The sequence below is a fragment of the Halyomorpha halys genome, unplaced genomic scaffold (assembly GCF_000696795.3).
Source record: "Halyomorpha halys isolate HHAL.00 unplaced genomic scaffold, Hhal_1.1 Scaffold169.1, whole genome shotgun sequence".
Classification (NCBI taxonomy): domain Eukaryota; kingdom Metazoa; phylum Arthropoda; class Insecta; order Hemiptera; family Pentatomidae; genus Halyomorpha; species Halyomorpha halys.
This window is the reverse complement of record NW_027104700.1, coordinates 1,097,465-1,117,804: the sequence shown is the minus strand read 5'-3', so window position 1 is coordinate 1,117,804 and position 20,340 is coordinate 1,097,465. Positions and strand designations below refer to the sequence as shown.

Genomic DNA, 20,340 nt, shown 5'->3' with positions numbered 1-20,340 from the left:
CAATTCTTTTTTATTTATTTTTTTCAATACGTTAAAAGTAAGGAGAGGGTATACCAATCAGTCTTTGGTTTCGTATATAATTTTCGGGCATAGTGTGAGTTAATCAGGTTCTGTTCAAATTATTGTATAATGGAATCCAAAATCTTGCAGAAAAAAAACATGCAGTCGATATAGCCTGAAATAAATTTCGCGTAGAACTAAAAGCTAAGGTGCGTGCATTTTTTCAATGTGCGTAACGGTGTAAGTTGGTTGAAGAGAAGATCTTAGTGCTTCTTGATCAGTGTGCATAAGAATACGTTAATTACGTGATATTGTAAACCTCTTTTATTAATTCTATATATCATCTTTTAGTTTACTTTAAGGCTCGTTTAAATGATTTAAAAAAATAATAAACATATAAAACGACACATTTTTTTTTTTACATAATATATAACTTTGATGATATTAATGATGAACAAATGAAATATACATAAAACTATTAATTGAAGAAATATTAACATTATTTTTCGATGTTATGTTTCAGCCGGCACAAAGACAAACTGAGCGTCAGAAGGAGAAAGAACGGTTTTGCACCTTGAGAAGGGAACCACGACGAGAAAGGATGGACCGGATGTACGACAGCACTGAGAGCGGGTACGACGGAGGTTCACAAGAAAACATTCTCGATGAGCCCCACTACGAATCCATCAAAAACATTAACATCAAGTCTGAAATTGAAAAGGAACACATTTATGAAAAAATGAATGGGAAGAAAGAAAAAGAAAACAAAGAATCTCCTAATCAAAAGACAGATGATAAAGAAAAAAATCAGTCAGAAAAGATATACGATGAAAGGAAAACAAGCCTAAATGGTAATGCGAAATTCTCTGATGGCAACGATTCGGAGTATGATCCGAAGGAAGAAAATATTTCTGACTATGATTGCAATAAGGTTACAATTCACGCTGTTATCGAAGCTATGCATGAAGAGCATATGGCAGAACCAGCAATGGATAGGGATTCAATTGATAGCGCAGAGAGTAACGAAAAATCCGAAAACGATTCATCTAAATCTGAAACCACCTACGCCAAATCAGAAGACCATTACTCTAAAGAAGAGTTGTACTCCAAATTGGAAGAAGTATATTCGAGATCTGAACAAAAGTACAAACAAATTGAAAAAGCTAAGAAGGATTTCAATTCCAAGCAAATTTCTAAAGATAACAATAAAATCGAGAATGAAGACAATCAGACAACGAATAAAGAAGAAATATACAGTAATATTGATGCTTCTTTAAAAGGTACCAAAAAGTTGGAACAGTCTGAAATAGAAGAAACCAAGGGAGAAAGTCCTATAGTACAGAAATTAGTAAAAGTCGCTGAGGATGAGGGCGTATCATCAAAGACACCTACACCACCTCCGAGAAATTGTAATGTTCTTTTGGGAAATAATGATGAGCAAACGTTTGTAGAGGAAGAATATTCATATGAACCAGAACTAAAGAGATCTTCTTCAAAATTAGTATTGCGAACCAGAAGTTTACTTAATTTAGATGAAGACAGATTTAGAACAGAAAGAAACATTGTTAGACCTTCAGCAGTGAGGATGAAAATTACTACAGGACCCGACGGAACGTTTGTTATCGACGGAAGAAAGGCATCTTCCGAGCTGAACCTATCTGATGAGAGCAATAGCGAAACTGCACCGAAAGATAGGCGTTTGATATCTGGAGAAGAACTGAGGAAGCGTAAGGAAGAAATTTTCAAACCTAAAACTACAGCAGAACAGAACAACAAATATACCGAAGAAATCGATACAAGCGCATGTCGTACAACAAAAGAGGAAGCAATATACAACCTGAAGAAATATCTTAAAGAAAATAACATAGGACTAAAAGAACTATTAACTAACAATAATGTTGTTATAATCGATACATACCGAGATAAGAAATCTACGGAGGATCTGTCTGAATACAATCACAAAAACATGAGAGAATGCAGAATAACTGGAACAACAACAAAAGGTGAAGCCAGAGAATCCAATACTTTGCCCAGAGCTAGTAAAGTACATCAGCCTTCAGTCCAGAGACATTATTTCTACAAGCTTGTCAAGTCACGTCCTAAACTTCCTGACGAGGAGCTTCCTGATCCTGATAAAGTGAGATCTACTAGGCAGATGTTTCAAAAACCAAAGAATGGAACGCAGACAGGAATAATGCTCCCAATAGCCGCTAAATTGAGTAATCCGAGAAAAGAACCTAGACCAACACCTGAAGTTCGAGTAGTTCAAGGAGATCGCAATTCAAAAGGATGGACCGATAGTGGGAGTCTTTCATCAGGGGTCAGTTCAGACATGAGTCAGCTGGACAACATGTCAGACAAATGTTACACTAGCGATGAAGACGACGTTCCAGAAACACGGGAGGCGGATCAGCATCCAGTTTCTCCCGAGGTTATGAAAAAGATTAGAGCATGCGGAACTACAATCACATATTATGGAGGACGTGTGATTTCACACAGTCACGGTTCTGGCAATCAAATGACCATGACCATCATGGACGAGATAAGGCAAGGCATGGAAGGTGGCAGAGGTAAGTTTCGACTTGTGAAGAGTAATAGCTGTGGCAGCAGGCTGGAACTAGCGGGTACGGATGAACAGCAGCTTTATCATGAGCTGAGCCATAGCCGCTTCTACGAAGACATGTACGGGGGAAAGAACCTTAGTGACGAGATGAAAGGCAACTTAGGGCCGGTGGAAGAAGAGAAGAGGGAGGAATCTCTGAAGTACGAAGAGTTCAAAGAAAGAAAGACAGAGGAAGTAAAGAAGGAAGTCCAGAAGATAGAGAAGGGAGAAATTATTAATGATCAGAAGCCGTCATGGAGGGAACTCATAGAGTCCCGGAAACAGCTGCGTGCAATGGAACATAACCGGAGGCCATGCTCAGACATGGTCTTCGAGGAGTATCAGGTTCTAGAGGCATGAAGTAGGACTAATTGCTGAGTATGTATACAAGCCTTAGGCTAGTAATTGCGAGGCTAGGAGTCAATATTAAAGGTTACTACACGAAGATCAACCACTAAATGTACTACTTTTAACTAATATACAATAAAGATAAAACTAACAATACATCCTGGAGTATTTATTTTTAAAAAATTTATTTTAACCTGTTGATGTAAAATTAACATTAACATTGTAAAAAAAATAGGGTAATTATCAAACCCACATTATCAAATAAAATGTTCAATCCCAGCAATAAACACTCAAAATGGGATTGAGATCAATCCTTCGTGAATATAGTATGTAAAAAGACAAACTGAAAAGAAAAGAGATGCTTAGTTGTATACTTAACCACTAAAACAATATGTATCGAAATGTAAAATTAATGTATGTAAAAACTTAATATAATACCCTTAATCTGCACCAATCTAGATTAAGTTTGTACATAATGTTAAATGTGATCTTATTTTAAAATATGTATTATATGTTAAATATTATAATAAAGTATAGTATAGTAATAAAGAGATTGTGGTTTATGTTTTTTAACATATGATCTAAAGATTTTTGCTTGAGCTAAAGCATTAGGAATGTTGAATAAGTAACTAATCAAAACCTATTCAGATGTAGAATGTTAAATACACTATTTTTGATCATTCAACACAATGTAGAAATCAGACAGTGAGTTTATTTTATTGTTTCAGAAATAAATAAATTTATAACTATATAGCATTATTTTTTATGACCTAAAATCCTTAACTTGAAAAAAATAATAATATAGCACAAATTAAAAAATAATTTAGATTTAAACAATAAATATAATACCACCTTACAAATAATTGTGGTTGTTATTATTTAGATTTCGTAAATTATCATAGTTACACACATGGTAATATGTATTAATCAAAATGACCTCAGTATTTTTATATTTCATATTTTTTTTGTTTAGTCGACGTTGTGAAATATGTCTTCATTCATACTAAAACATGTTCTAGGAACTTAAATAGATTAGAAAAATGTAATGCAAATGATATTTTATAATTTGTCATAAAATAACAAGGTAACTCAAAAAGTACAAAATAAAATTTAAATTTAAAATTATATAAATATATTTTTTTAAGAATCAAATTATAATTCTTTTACTATGCAATGGAACAGAAGAAAATATAAAAATATTTTTGAATGATGACATGATATTCACAAGTTATTTTATTATTTCAAGTCGAGGTTTTTAAACATGTCTACTATTATTCTTAAAAAATATATCTAAACTTGTACATAGACCAGCGCAATGTATACCAAATGACAGAAAATAACTAATAATGAGTTTTAAAAATCATCATACATAATATAAAAGCATTAAACATAAAAATATCTTTGTATTTTTATTTGTATGTACTTTTTTCTGATGTATTAACCATACAGTGTTAGTAGGTTTTCACAGAAAATTAAAAAAAATATTACATTGATTAATTTGAAGCAGGAATGTCTTCTTGTTGTTGATATCATTATCATTTTAATCATTAACAATCTTTACAAAGATATTTCGTCTTTGAACTACATTAGATGGTAAAACACTGGTTTTATAAAATAAATAACCAGTGTTTTTTTTTCTACAAAAAAATTTGACTTTCTGCTGTTCCTCTTTAGCGGAAGTTTTTATCTCTTTGTCTCTTTCCAAAGACATTTTTTTTTCCTTTCTTTTTTGTACTTCTGAATAATATCTTTGTTGAGCAGAAAATTCTTTTGAAATTCTAATTTATTGTTAAACAGGGAAAAAATTTTGTTATTCATAATTGAAAAGATATTGTTCTTGAAAAGATCTTCTCTCCAAAGATCCCTAACAAAATATTTTCCCTTAAATAATAATAAAGGAAAAAAAATATAGAACCATTAATTTTTCAAGAGTTCTTGAAAAATTTATATTTGTCTCAACACAAATGATATGAGTCTGAGAAGTTATGATTAGATACCTTGAACTTTCTAAAAAACATTTATTAAATATCTAATGATGAGTGCAACAAATGGTAAAATTAACAATAATAATATACCGAAATAAAAGGTATCATTCCATTCGTTATATTTCATACTTCAAATAAGATATTTTGTGTTATTATGTACTTGGCCTTTCATAATCTATTATTATTAGGCATCAGTAATAGTTTTGAAGTTAATCTATCAAACTCAATCTTCTAAAGTCATAGTACAAGAGCCTAAGAGGAGAAAAAAGGCAGTTGTCTCACCCCAATTTTTAATCACTTTGATGAAAACTATGAATAATTACTAGTCAAAATTGATGAGTCTGCCAAGTATAGGTAGGGGGAATAAAAAATGGCAGCTGTTTGAAAGCGATAAAAAAATTTAATTTTTCATCCGGAGCCCTATATCTTAAAAAGTAGGAACAACACAAGAAAGTTAAGAGAACGTCATTTAAAGATGAGCAAAGTTGCTAAAATATGAGCCCTAAAAGAGTTATTTACGTTAAATAGTTCTCGAGATATTGCTTTTTAAAAAGCAACATTTCATAAAAATGTTGTATGGGACGTAATGAAAGATCAGTAGTTAGTGAATTTATTTTGAAAAATCTATATCTCAAAAACCATTTGACGTACAGATGTCTATTAGCACTTAAATTAAAGCTAGTTTAATGAGCTATAAAGTAGTTTATGATGTTTATCTTCGTAGGAGTGATAGTTTTCATGAAATTTGCTAATATAAAATGATTAAAAGTTGTTCTCACAAATTTTTATTTTCCAAATTTATATTCATATGTAAATATCATAAAAACTACTACCCCAACGAAGATAAGTGTCATAAACTACTTTATAGTAAGTATAATTTCCTTTATTTTGAGTGTTGGGAGACATATGTGCGCCTTATGCATCTAGAGATATATTTTTTCAAAAATCCAATATTTTATATGAACAACTGGAAATTAACATTTTATGAGTTTATTTTGTCAAATATCATAAAAACTACTTGTCCTACAAAGATAAACATTATTAACTATTTTATAGTAAATTTACCTAGCTTTAATTTGAGCGCTTTAATCTGTACTTCTAATATTTTCTGAAATGAAGTTTTTCATAAATCAAACTTATTGTCCGAACAACTAAAAATTAATTTATTTTAGCATATATCATGAAAACTACTATTCCTACGAAGGTAAAGGTCATAAACTTCTGAATATTCCATTGTACTAGCTTTAACTTGAATGCTAATAGACATCTGTACGTCACATAGTTCCTGAGATAATAAGGATTTATTCCTGAGATCTCTCAAAATAAATTAACTAACTACCAATCTTTAAGTAAATTTTTAAGAAATTTTGCTTTTTAAAAAGATATATCTGGAGAACTATTAGATGTAAATAGCTCTTTTAAGGCTAATATTTCAGAAAATTTACTCTTCTTTAAATAATGCGCTCTTAGGTTTTCTTGTGTTGTTAGTAGTTTTTAAGATATTGAGCTCCGAATGAAAAATTAGTGTTTTTTAAGGTTTTGAAATAGCCGCCATTTTTTATTCCCCCTACCTATACTTGGCAGACTCATCAATTTTGACTATTAATTATAAATAGTTTTCATTAAAGTAATCAAAAATTGGGGTGAGATAACTGCCTTTTTTTCTTCCCGGCTCTTGTAGTATCAGCATGTCACTAAAAGTTGAAAAACACAGCCCCTTCACTGTTCAAATGTGACCCCGCATGACGCTACAGATAGGCGGGATTAGTATTTAGTAATCCATGTAGGCGTGGATGGCCTATGAATATCACAATTTATGTTATCCTGGATTATCCATTCAGCAAAATATCGAGGCAGATTGCGCATCGAGGATATTAAATAGTTCGAATCCAAAAGTAAATAAAATCTTGAAAGCCATTATTTTTACAACTACAACTATGCCAAACATTTGAATCGGTAATAGTAAATAACGAAAGCGAATATAGCAATGTCATGAATATCAGATCAGGAAGATAAAGGAAAAATATATATGAAAAATTTAATTAATTTTTGTTAACCTCAAATCATTTTATGATAAATAATAACAACTTAAACAGAAATTAAATATTTAAAACAAAAAATTATGGATAAGATTGTAAAAATTAGTGATGACCTTATTTGTCTCATTCAAAATCGATTAAAAAAAAATCAAACAAATTCATATTTGTTTTTATGATTAGTAGGATCTTCCCCATTTATTCAAGTAAAGCTTTTTCTAACTATCCTAGATGGAAATCTAGCGTTTCTCCATTTATATCTCAAGTTTAGCTCAAAATTCCTCCGTTAAATTGAAATTAGGTGATTTAGAAGGGATCAGGACTTTGTAACTGTTGAATATATTGCATAAAATCAATTTCTGTTTCAGATCGTTAATCTGGTAAAACATTACATTGTTAATAACGTTCATTTTGTTCAAACTAGCTCTTCTATGTTAAAGCAAATTTTTCAAACTAAGATATTAATATATTAATCGCTATAAATATTATAAATAATATATTAATATTAGTAAATATTACTTTAATTTCTTTTAATGATTAGGGGAGTAAAAAGAAGACTGAAATTTTATGATGGGGTGTATCAATTCGACTTTGAGCCATTGTATTATATAGCGACTTTAAGCTGTCACTGTACAAAAATACCAAAGAAGTTGAAAAAGGCCAAAGAAATAATCACTTTTGCTGATTTTCAATAGGTTTAGAGATATTTTAAACGAAAATATTTCACTTCTAATATCAGAAATGCGAAAGAAACAAACAAAAAAAGAATATTTAGAAAATAAACTGCAGAACAGACGTTCTGAAATTCCGCTACTTAATTGGAAAACAGTAGGCAAACTTAGGTCAGGTAGTTTAGGGCATAAAAGGTTTAAAAAATCGTAAAACAATAAGTTAATGAATTCCATTATAAAAAAATGTATAAGAAGTTATTTAAAATAAATTAACAACGGAACTTTCTAGGAAAATGATGGATAAAAGATAAAGTTTCAATTTAAAGATTATTACTACTTCACTTCAATTTATTAATTAACAAAATTTATCTGTCTTTCCTGTCTTAATCATCTAAGGTGAGAAGTAAGAAGAACACTTATAAAGCGGGCGAAGTTAATAATGAAAAAAATATATAAATAGAAAGGCACCGTTACTTTAAGTGGGGCGTATTTATTTTACAAGAAATAATTGGAGTACATTCTTAAGAGAAAGTAACCGTGGTATAATTATAAAAAGTCTCAACCTACAGGTTTTAAATAAAAAAAAAAAAATGAAAATGATACAAATAGTGTGATATTCTAAGATAGGTCTTAGCAACTGCTATACATAGATATGATTAACAAGGTATCTCAGTCCCCCATACGCGCTAGAACATGTACGACATTCTTCGTTTAAGCACAAAATAACCTTCAAAATCGATTCACAATTAACAAATGCAAATGACATTGCATGGTGCGCAACAGTTAGAACGTGTATCTTATGCTTTAAGAGGCAATAATTCTTTATAAATTTATACAAAACATATACAATTATACAATATATATAATGCAAAAAGTACATTATAAAATCGTGTTAAATTATTTTTTATTTCCAACGTTTAATTACCTGGTATTATACCTTATTAAAATAAACATCAAATCATGTGTAATAAGATAAATTATTTAGACGTAATAAAAAACAAGAATATGATAAGTCAACACGAAAATTACTGGAATTACTTTATCAAAACTCAGGATAAAGGAAGGCATTTTTGCTTAACCACCATATATTAAGGACAGGACATCTAAAACTCAATTATAATATAATAAAATACTTTTACATATAATGGAGCTTGTGATGAAATGGCACTGCAGGAATGCTTTCATTTTCTGACAAACAGTCCCGCGTAGCATGAGAACCGAATTCGATACATGCCGAAACTAAGCAATATTAACCAAAATCAGTTATATGAATTTCTGTCTGTACCCTCATGATTGGATCTTAAACTTCTTTTTATATATTTGTTCAATCACTGCAGTCTGAGATGAATCAAAATCTGCAGTGTTTGAATTTTTGTTTGTTCTCACTCTTGTTTTCACAATTATTTTCATATATTATTATCATCACAATTATTCTTATTTTCACTTGTTCTCACTCACACTCTGTGGTAACTCCGCTACAACTCTTTCTCCTACCAGATGGCAGCACTTTGAGCTGACCTTAAATATGTTTTACGGGACTTCAATAAACAGTATTTAACAAAAAAACTTTTGCATTGTATATAATCAATTAATTGCATTTCTAATTGTTTAATAACATAAATAAAAAAAATTAATTTCATAGTTTTCAAACGTTAAAGTCCCTTACTTAATAATTCTGATGGTTTCTTTTAATATCACTTACAAGGTAAATGACATTTTGGTATCATTTAAACCATTTGTGCAGACCTACATTAGACATTTTAATATTTTTTATATATCCAACATTCAAACCGACATCTGTGAAGATGACCCTTAAATATATTTAAATAAAAACATGAATATAGTATCATCTTCATCTATAACAAACGTAGATAAGCAGCATATTAATTTGTAATACACAGATGAACTTAAACTGCTTTTAAAAAATAAACGAGTTTTCTCGCAAACGAAATTCATAGAATACTTAATAAGAGAATATGTACACAGTTTAGTACTCCAAACCAAAAGAGGGAGAGTGCTAATCTAGAACCAGCTTGTTTTATTTTTTAATCAAGGAGTGTGTGTAGCTAGTTTAATCGAGATTATACCGGCCTTTCTAATGTGTTGAGCCCCTAATATACCCACTATTACTATGAGCAGTGTTTAACGCCTAAATTACTTTAGACTTTTTATTAGAACATTTCGTGAGAATGATTCATGATTCATTTCTAATATATGTAATTAAATTGTATATTGATTTAATAATATTACAAAAATATTTTTTAATCAAATCAAATTTTTAACCGATCAAATCTGGTATTAATAAAAAAAAACTGATAAATAAAAAAAAATAAGAAAGATAAGTGGAATGAATAAAACAAATTTATCTGAAAACAAACCTAAATCGATACATATATACTGTATTACATGGACAACAAACACACGAAAAAGAAAGATGCTTGATCTAAGCATGCATCTACTTAAAATTATTATAATGGTAATCGCATTATAAATGTCTTGGGGAAAAACAAAGACAATTTAAATAATTTAAAAAATACACTGATAAGAAACAGAAAAAGGGTTAGATTCCTGCCCTCGCTGACCTAATATCAAGTATCAAAGTGTGGGATGAAAGTCCACCCAGTAAGTTTAAACCTATAAGGAAAGATGTGAAGCCCTGGATTACACCGACCCGAAGTAGACGCCGTGAAGAAGTAGTGATCACCCGACTCAGAATAGGACATACCCGATTGACACACATCCACTTCATAACAGAAAAGGTCCTTCTTAAATGTTCGAAATGTAATAGTAATCAGACCGTCAAACACATTTTTGAAGACTGTCATCACTACACATTAACTCTGAACCAGTTAGGGATACCAACAAATGTTCCTATGGCGTTCAGAAACGACGAATCCGTAATAGAATAAGCCAACTTAACTTAAACCATCAGACTAACTTAATAACCAGTCTTTAATTATTATAATTATCTATTCATCTTGTCTTATTTTTAAAATTATAACAGTTACTTATCTGGTTCTCATCATCATTTCTACTATCGTAACGATTATTAAACAAATTATAATTGTCTAGCTAGATAATATTTCAAATCTCACGGAAATGAATCCCACTGGTGCGAACAACTAGGACTTACCAAAACCAACAACCAACGGGCGTTGATGACCAGGTTGTTAAACGCCCTTTCAAAACTAACAAACAAACAATATTAATGTACATTCGAAAATAATCAACTAAATGAAAATAGAATAGTGGTGATAAAAGTTTGATAAACCCCTCGTAGAGCAGGAATGAAGATCCTCCATATCAGGAATCCGGAAAACAGATACGCCATTATGTATGATATAATTAACACGAATTTATAATTTTAATTATGTAATTTATTTATACCTTTATTTATAAAAATATATATTTTACTTTGTTTTTAATAAAAAGTCAGATACATTGGACGGAACCTCACATTCATACGATTAAAAAATATATAAGAATCATGTCATTAAAAGTGAGGTATATCTTTTTGCAGAAAAAAAGCGAGCCCTAATTGACCCATTACCGTCCTTGTGAAAATAGGACCTGGCGTTTTTTTGTTGAAGCCCTGCTTCCATTCTGTTTTTTTCTTATACTTTTTTAAAAATAATAATTTAGTTCTTTATTTCATCTTGTAGTATAACTTATATTTTTTCTCACCTTTCTTATTTTATTTTAATTTCGATAAAAAGTATACTCACACCATACTTTAAATATATTGCATGATCAATAATTTGAAAAGTGATAAACTATTCAGGGAATGTCGATCATATTGATAACTGGGAAACTGGTACTGTCGTTATGAGGAAGAAGGAGAAGTTAACAGACTAGTGTTAGTTCAATACGAAATGGTGAGATGTTTAGCAAGTTAAATCTTTAAGAAGTTTAATTGCTCGTCTTATCTTACTATGAAAACACTTATAACGAGTAGAGCAGTCTTAAAAAGATTTACCTATGTTGAGTTACGCTATCGCCAAAGCTATAAATAGTAATTTCAGCTCAATTCTTAATGATTTTAATAAAAATTATATACAGCTTAGGGTCAAAATTGGTAACTTTGCCAGTCTAAGTAAAGGGTAAAATAACAAATAAAAAATGGCAGTTGTTTAATAAATTACAAAAAAAAAAATTCTGAGTAATTATAAGTAAAAAAAATTGTGCTATTTTCTGTCAAAAATTAGTTCAATTTTCTATGTTATGTTCTAGGCTATACCGCAGGTACAGTAAATGTCACGTTCATTCTAATAAAAAAAATATCTAGAAATCTTATTTCATTTTCTATTCGGAGCTCCATATCCTTAAAACTACTTAAACAACACTAAAAAACGTAATAGTAATTTATTTTAAGTAGGGTAAATTTTCTAATAGTCTTTACGCTCAATAATTAATTAAATATTAATTATATCATAAACCAAAAGTTTTGTTGAAGAACAAGAAATCAATATTTTGTGAATTTATTTTGGCAAATATCATGAACACATAATACTGGTACTGGTAAGACGAATTATAAAATAAATGTATAGTACATTAAACTAGCTTTAATTTGAGTGCTAACAGACATCTATACGTCTAATGGTTCCTGAGATATTGTTGTATACAAACCAAACGTTGTTTTCAAACCTTCATAAATAAACTTATTGTTAAATTATTTTGAGGAATATCGTTGAAACTGATGAGCGTTATAAACTACTTTAAAACACATTCAACTCGCTTCAATCTGTTTGTTAATAGACTCCTGTACGTTTAATAGTTTCCGAGACAAACTCTTTCACATGCCAAACGTTTTTTTTTTTTCATTTTGTGAATTACTGCTGATATTGCAGCTGCTACTTATACGAAGATAAACGTCATAAACAACTTTATGGCACATTAAACTAGCTTTAATATGAGTACTAATTAGTCCTAAGTAGTACTAAGACATATTAGACATTAAACCTTAGACGAAGTTTTCTCAAATTAAATTCACTAACTACTTACTTTTCATTAGGAAATGTTGCTTTTTAAAAAACTCTGTCGCTAGAACTATTGAACGTAAATAGCTCTTTTAGGTTTCATATTTAACAAATTCACTTTACTTCAAAAGAAATTTTCTATTGTTTTGGTTTTTTAAAGGATTAAGATTTTTAAAGAAGGTTTTTTAAAAAGTATGTAAAATAAAGACTTCTCAACGTTTTAAAACAGCAACCATTTTCCAATTTTAACCCCTCCAAACTATAGTTGGCATAGTTATCATTTTATTTTACTTTTAACTATGCATACTTTCCATTGGTGTAATAAAAAATGTGATCAAAATAAAACTAGATTCTTTCACGAGTGGACGATGAGAATCGGCGTGACCTCCCGCTCTTTCCTACCTTACCTTTAAAAGATTTATATACAATGAATATCAGTCGATATAAATTACAATCTTCACGGGATAACAGTATCAAAATAATTAGAGTGAATATTGTCTTCCCGCCCTGCCCCCTATGAGCATATATATATATTCTATGATGATAAATGATCCTCGTATCTGAATCTATTTACTAACAGCTAGTATACCAAACAGTTTTTGAACAAGATATCTAAATCATGCTACATTATACAGAGATCAAAACAAAGCTAAGCTACACCGATTCCTGGCTATAATGCTCATATAATTACAAACGCTCTAACCTATCCGTAATGTTTTGCAAAAGCAAAATACAGAGAAGGGAAAGGATTCAGCGAGCGACTTATTCTGTTCCGGCCAACACCGTTTGAAGGAATGATATATTACCCACAATGTGGGTTTTCTATGGGATGCATATATTTGTTTTATTCCCTGTTTTCTTATCGCTTATAGGATCGTTCCACTAAGCAGGCAATCTAAGTTATTTGAAAATAAGTTATTTTCAACACAATTGTTTCTCAAAATAGTCGTCAAAATCACATCACATTTAATATTGAATGTTCTCAAACAAACTGATATATATTTCTAGAAGCTACTGTACTTGTTTCTAGATAGCAACGGAAGCGACGACATTTTCCTTACGTGAGAAGAAGAATTGAAAGCTAACGAGGTAAAGACTAAGAAAGGTCTAAGGAGATACGTGACTAGAATAATCCTATGCAGATCTGAGTTCTGGAGTACCTAACCGACAACTCATTGCGGTGAATCAGAATACATGCACTAAGTTACGAATTTACACTTATAGCAAAAGATTTAAGAATCACAATTTCAAAGTAATTATGATATTAAAACCGTTATTCTAATTTAAAGCTTGCCTAAAAGCCATTAAAATAATAATTTATTAATAATAATAAATATTTATTTAAATGAAAAAAGTCAAAACAGCTCTCTCAAGTGTGGTATTGAATTTTAATTAATGAGTTTTGAAGGTCATTGTCGAATTCAACTGGTAACTATTAAAATACCTCTAAAGATGTAAAAAAATATATATATTTATTTCTATTGGCCTATATATTTCCCCTCAACTTTTGTGATATATTTGTCGTTATACCCAGCTCTGCCCAGTAACTATCGCATATATAACCCGTTCTACAGGCTGAGAGAAAATGGGTAAACAGGAGCACGTGAACTGCGGTTTGGTTGACATTCTCTTATTGAAGGTGCTCCACAAATAAAGATAGACCTAGACTCATGCCAACCGAACCCATTATGTTCCAAAAGTATTATTGAAAGATCAATGATCCAATTATCATTGTTTTTCACTAAGGTCCCTGGTCACTACGCAATATTCCAGCGATGAATTTAGGTTAACATATGGCCCGCGATTTTCCACCTATAGTCCAGACTTGCGGAACGTGACTTACCGTCAAATACAATTTAACTGAATGCCGAATGAACGACTACCTCAAATCTTTGTATGAATTACCAGCAGACCTCCATTCAATTTTGCAGGATAACAAACATACTGTCGGTAAACTTTTAGAATTTCTCAATCACTCAAACATTTACCACACAATTTAATCAAATATTCCATTTTTCAATAGTTATTATACATTTCAATTCGGAAATTAAAACAAAAATCGGAAAATAAGGCAAACATTACCCATAAGTGGTTAATGTCTTGAAATACCGAAAAGTCATGCAACATTGAAATTATATATTTAGGACATGCGTATGTTATGGATGTTTCAAATTAAACCTGGAGTGCCAGAGAATCGATCAAACGACTATAACAATAAAGTAAAACATATAATTATACAGTCTTAAATATTACGTAGGTCTTATTCATATCGAAATAGCTTAAAAGGTATTCAATGCCGATTTTTTAAAAAAAAAAATGTCCTCTTGGATGATCATCCTATTTATTGATTTCATATCACTTCTATTCCACTTACAGATTTTCTAAACAAATACCCAGTCCCCATTATTAGGAATGTTAATATATAAATTAAAAATATTGATGAATTTAATAAATGATTAGAGGAGAAAAAATAAAAAAAAGATACAGAAGGTTGAATCGGAAAAACTCGATGACGCCCGATCAGTTATCGCATGACTTTTTTTTTGTCATGAACAATTCCGATATTTATTCTAAACTTTATAATACGAATTACAGCAGCAGATTTTTTTCTTTAAATATAATTACTAATACCACCACTTTGGAATATTATTTGATCGTTACTCTTATGAATAGCTAGGAGTTTCAATGTATCGTTTCCGATTCATTCAATACGAAGTCATTTTCATATACTGGGAAAAAACTAATTAATTTTGCCATAACCCATTTAATATTGTAAACGTTCCGAATCGCATGATTAAGAGTTAGGTAAAATATATTCTCAGGTTAATTTTTTTTTCTTAAACACTACTCACTAAAACTAGAGACTAGATTACTAATTTTGAAGAACAAAAATAAAAAAAAGTTAAAATGGTTATTTATCAACCACTTAATTATAAAAAAAAGTGTTATAAGTATATTGGGAATAATATTAACTCCGAATTCAGAATGGATAGAACAGGATACCATACTTAGGAATAATTTATTTTGTGATTTTCAATTAAAGTCGGGAATGAGCAGTCTCAATATTAGATTACTGAGTGATTAGGATCAGCATAATTTGAACCCTGGTAATTGGTAAGAGAAATATGAGTAACGGGAAAACCAATGTCAAATAATGAACGAGGAAAATCCAATATACATTACTTAGTTACCTAACTTTACAACATATTACACATACAATTATTTAACAATAAATTGAACGTATTGTAACAACTCTAAAGATTCATTGTTGAAAAATGGCAATAGAAATTTAATTTCTAAGCATACAGCAATATTTAATTGTATTTTTGAATACCTACAGTGTTATGATCACACTGTAATTGAATTGAAATCATAGGGTTTGGAAGAGGATCCCAAATAACTTGGTTCAAAAAGTAGTAGATTCTAATCCCACCTGGGTAAGTCAATATTCATTTCGCGACAGCCTTGCGAAATGAATCTTGACATTCAACTCAAATGCTGCATAGGAGCTCTTTAAAAAAAAATTTAAAATTTTGTAAATACAAGGTAATTAAAAAAAAAAAAAGAAGAAAAAACTGAAAACACAATGGCCTTATTATAATACCTGAACATTGTAGTATGGAAAAGGAAAGAAAAAAATTTTCAGTTGTAATGTTATAACAAGTATTTAACTTGTCGGTCTTTCCTAATTAAGGAGAGTCGGTCCGGCTCCCCGTAGGGACCGGCCGTAGATGACTCAAAGATAATTATTAATTTTTAACTTCCCAGATAAAAATCTACCGCTTGGGAAATACAACTTTAAAAAGAGCAAACATAATTAGACAGGAAAATTTAATATGAGCCCTACCAAAGGGACAGTTGATTAAAGGTAATGAAATACTAGATAAAATAAGATGAAGAGAAATATCCTTTAATTATGTTTCACGATCACTATTTAAAAGAGAGAAAAGATTTTTTTTTTTTAAGAGTGGAAATAATTATGGAATTAAAAAAAATTCGAAGAGTATTTCTGGAGTAAAAAAAAAAAGTCTGTTTATTTAATTTTTTTCCATGGATATTTTATTCGTAATAAAACTTGTGAACTTGACAATATGAGTTTGTATCTTTATAATAAAATTTTAATGCTTAAGGATATTTTTTATGTGGTACTTTACATTTCATTGGAAAAGAATAAGGTGTCGTAATAATCTATTGTTTTTAAAATAATACAATATTAAATTTATATATATATAAATTTAATATTTTATAGTAAATTACATATATTTAATCAATTTATGAAAAAAGAAAATAGCACTAAAGCGATATATACTATATTATAATATAATATGTAAATTACAAGATACACACATTTAAGTTTATAATAAATTGAAAATTATTTAACACCTAAACATGAGAGAAGTTTTTTTTATCTAAAAATATTGCTTATTAAACAGCAAAAAGAGCTGTCATAAAGGGAAAAAAGGGAAAAGAGAAAAAATAAGAAGTTGTAATTATTTAAAGAAAAAGTTTTATTTGAACCATTTAGTTACGTTTTTTATTTTGTTTTTAAACTCATTGATGCATATAGTATTTATATTTAGTTTTGTAATACATTTTATGCCGATTTCATAAGATACTTTAATGATAACAATACAATAATGAAAACCAATGAATGAGGTGTAATAAATGTGTTTTGGTTGTGAGAAGCACAATACACTTCGTCACGACTATGTAATATAAGCTTATAATATATATCTATCCATATAAATAAACTTTAGAATATTACGATTTGAAAAATAGAAGTTCCAAGAAGAAATCAATTTAGTTTCTGAACGAAAGAAGCTTGTTTGACTAAGCTCTTAACTTTGAATATAGAAATACCACAAATTGTCTAAAAAAATTATAAAAGCAAAAATATATGATACAAAATATAAAATATGATATAAATATAACTTCATCGTTGCTCTTTTCTTCTCATTTAGTTGTAATTATGCTACATAAGCAGCTATCTTCTGATTGTACTGCACTTATCTTGACTGAACTGAACAGACTAGCTTTAAATTTTATCACGAACTGTTCTAACACGAACTTTTTTCTTTTACTGAGCTTCATATTAACTGTGAGTGAGGTAAACGATAAGTCAGTATATAATTTTGAATTAACTAATTAATTAGATGGATTCAGCATAGTTACTTACTAAATGCATTTAAACAGCGATAATTATACATTTGAAAGAAATAAGATATTTTTTGAGTAAATATTCAATAAAATTGATTCTCATAAGAACATTTACATTGCACTACATCCACTTACACAATCATTTCTTCATATGCACATCAGTAAAATAATATATTTCATTGTATATTTTTTTTTTCATTGGCACGACAGACCGTGGAGGTCCAGTTTCTGACGTGGATTTCATAGGGTGGGTCCGTCACTCCCACGCCTATATATATATATATATATAAACTACTGTCTAAACCTCTTGTCTTTACTTCAATTACACAGGCCGACAAAAAAAAAAGTTTTTTTTCTGGGTTCTGCACGAAACGTTCGATCTCTTTTCAGGTAGCATATGAAAAGAAAAAAAATAGTTTTACCAGATAAAATTTGATTTTGTAGAAACCAGAACAATGTATGGATTTTTAAGGGAAACGAGTGTTCTTTTTCTAATTATTATAAGCTCACTCTAAAAATATGAGATTGGCAGAATATCTTGCAATTAATTTTAAAAATCAGTAACATCTTATGAGATTTGAAAAAAAAATTTCAAAGCATTTGACATTATTTAAATTTTTCTAAGTTATATATTTGTTGAGATATCGGCGAAACAGCAAATGCTTGGATACACTGAGTGGGCCCATATAACCGACGAAAAATGGGAGCTATTTGTGAGCGGTTTGAGGGAAAAAAAAATTCTCTAGAACTGTTTTTATCTCAAGAAACACGAAGGAATCAACACACAAAATGTAAAAAAAAATTAAAATAGTCAAGACAACATCATTGGACTACTTGTTATGGATTGACGTCTAATTAATATTAATTAATTAACAGTTGATATAAAACAAAATAGACTTCACACCAAAGAAAGAAAAACGTGTTAACATCTATCGATCTTATTCATTCGGGAAAATACTTCGGAAAATTCTTTTTACTGGGAACGATTGCTAACGGTGAGTTAGAGAGATTCGTAGTTTTTTACAAAATTTACCCAAAAAACCAGAATTATTCCATTATATTAAGTGAGCTAGTCATTGAATCATAAAGCAAGTTCACGAAAATACGAACTATACAGGGTGTACAATTAAATAAAATTTTATTGGAATAAAATAAGATTTCGCCTAACATATAATTCGTAATTCGCCGTTGAATTTATCTAAAATATTTTAAATTTAATTTCAATAATTTCAACGTCAAAATCACGCAAGGAAAACTTTTATTTCAGTTAATAAGCATTCCGATGTGTTTTCTCTATTATTGGCTAGGGACAATAAATCTCAGATCGATACTGCTGTAATTACAAGATATAATACTAATAAGATTAAGGCTAAATAAAGATTATTTTTATGGGGCAAAGCAGTGAATACCTACGAACCTATGGTTTAGAGAAAGAAACAGAATTTAAAACGAATCAATGTTTTAATAATCTTAATGCTGCCTTTTATATCTGACAACAAGTACAACCAACAGGAAAAATATATAAGTTTAATTATCTTCATTCATATAATACATAATCATTAGAGATCTAAGGAAAGCAATTTATCGAAAGGTGCTGCCCAAACGTATTGGATTGCAACAGTGCACGCCACTTAATCTATTTTCCCAAATTCTTCATTTGTTATTTGTTTCTGTTTTTACTTTTCATTTTATTTAACTATCCCTTGTTTTATTTCTCAGTCTGTTAATTTCCATTTTCTTATTATATTCTTATACATTTTCAACATTTTCCAGTGTCTACTGCAGCGAATGGTGTACACTACGTAAGAGATCCATTATAATATTCACATCTCATAATAATAATATAATTAATATTTAATTATTAAATAATTACTAAAGTAATGTGAAAGTAGATAGCTAATCATCATTTTACAGCTAAAAATAAGGAAATTTAATCTAGAAAAGTAGTCTCAAAAAAGAATATCCTCTGTTAAACGAAAACCTACTTACGGGGGAAAAATACTAATAAATTTTATTTCGAAAATCCTTTGAGACAGGCACTTCTCCAGAACTAACTTAGGCAAATGACATTAATCTAGAAGGTTAGAAGCGCATCAAGTTAAGTGTGCCATTAACGATAATGGAGAAATTTAGTTTTGAAATAGGGAACTCTTCCAGATTCTCAGGTGTATACCAGAATTAAAGAGACCAAAATCGGAAAAAAATATTTATAATCAGTAAATATTTAACATTCTCAGCATATGGTTAGGTAAGTGATGAAATTTATTAAAAATGTGATACATGATTATTTATTTTAATTATTATTGGTGTATAGAGAGAAATTGATTGTAACAGAAAACTGTTGGAAACTGTAGGGAAAAAAAATTCTTTCTATTTTATTATACCTTGTAATTATATGTAATTTGTATATGTCCGATTACGGATTGATCAGTATGCTGTGTGATGTAGCAACCAGATGTATTTGGGCAGCATAAATGAATAAAGTATTTCTCTCTCTCTCTCTCTCTCTCTCTCTCTCTCTCTCTCTCTCTCTCTCTCTCTCTCCCTCTCTCTCTCTCACACACA

At 29.7% G+C, this 20,340-nt stretch overlaps 2 protein-coding genes across 7 annotated transcripts in view; one reads left to right on the top strand and one right to left on the bottom strand.

Annotated features, from left to right (window-relative positions):
* The window catches only part of LOC106678935 (myb-like protein X), a 200,923-nt gene extending 197,222 nt beyond the window's left edge, over positions 1 to 3,701 (top strand). For both annotated transcript variants that reach the window (XM_067053254.1, XM_014417800.2), the window contains exon 4: positions 524 to 3,701. In XM_067053254.1, the coding sequence (XP_066909355.1) occupies positions 524 to 2,962 (2,439 nt within the window). In that variant the 3' untranslated portion in view covers positions 2,963 to 3,701. The remainder of the gene's footprint in view (positions 1 to 523) is intronic.
* MCU (mitochondrial calcium uniporter) overlaps positions 1 to 20,340 on the bottom strand; it is a 516,099-nt gene that overhangs the window by 294,043 nt on the left and 201,716 nt on the right. The gene's annotated exons all lie outside the window — the stretch shown is intronic.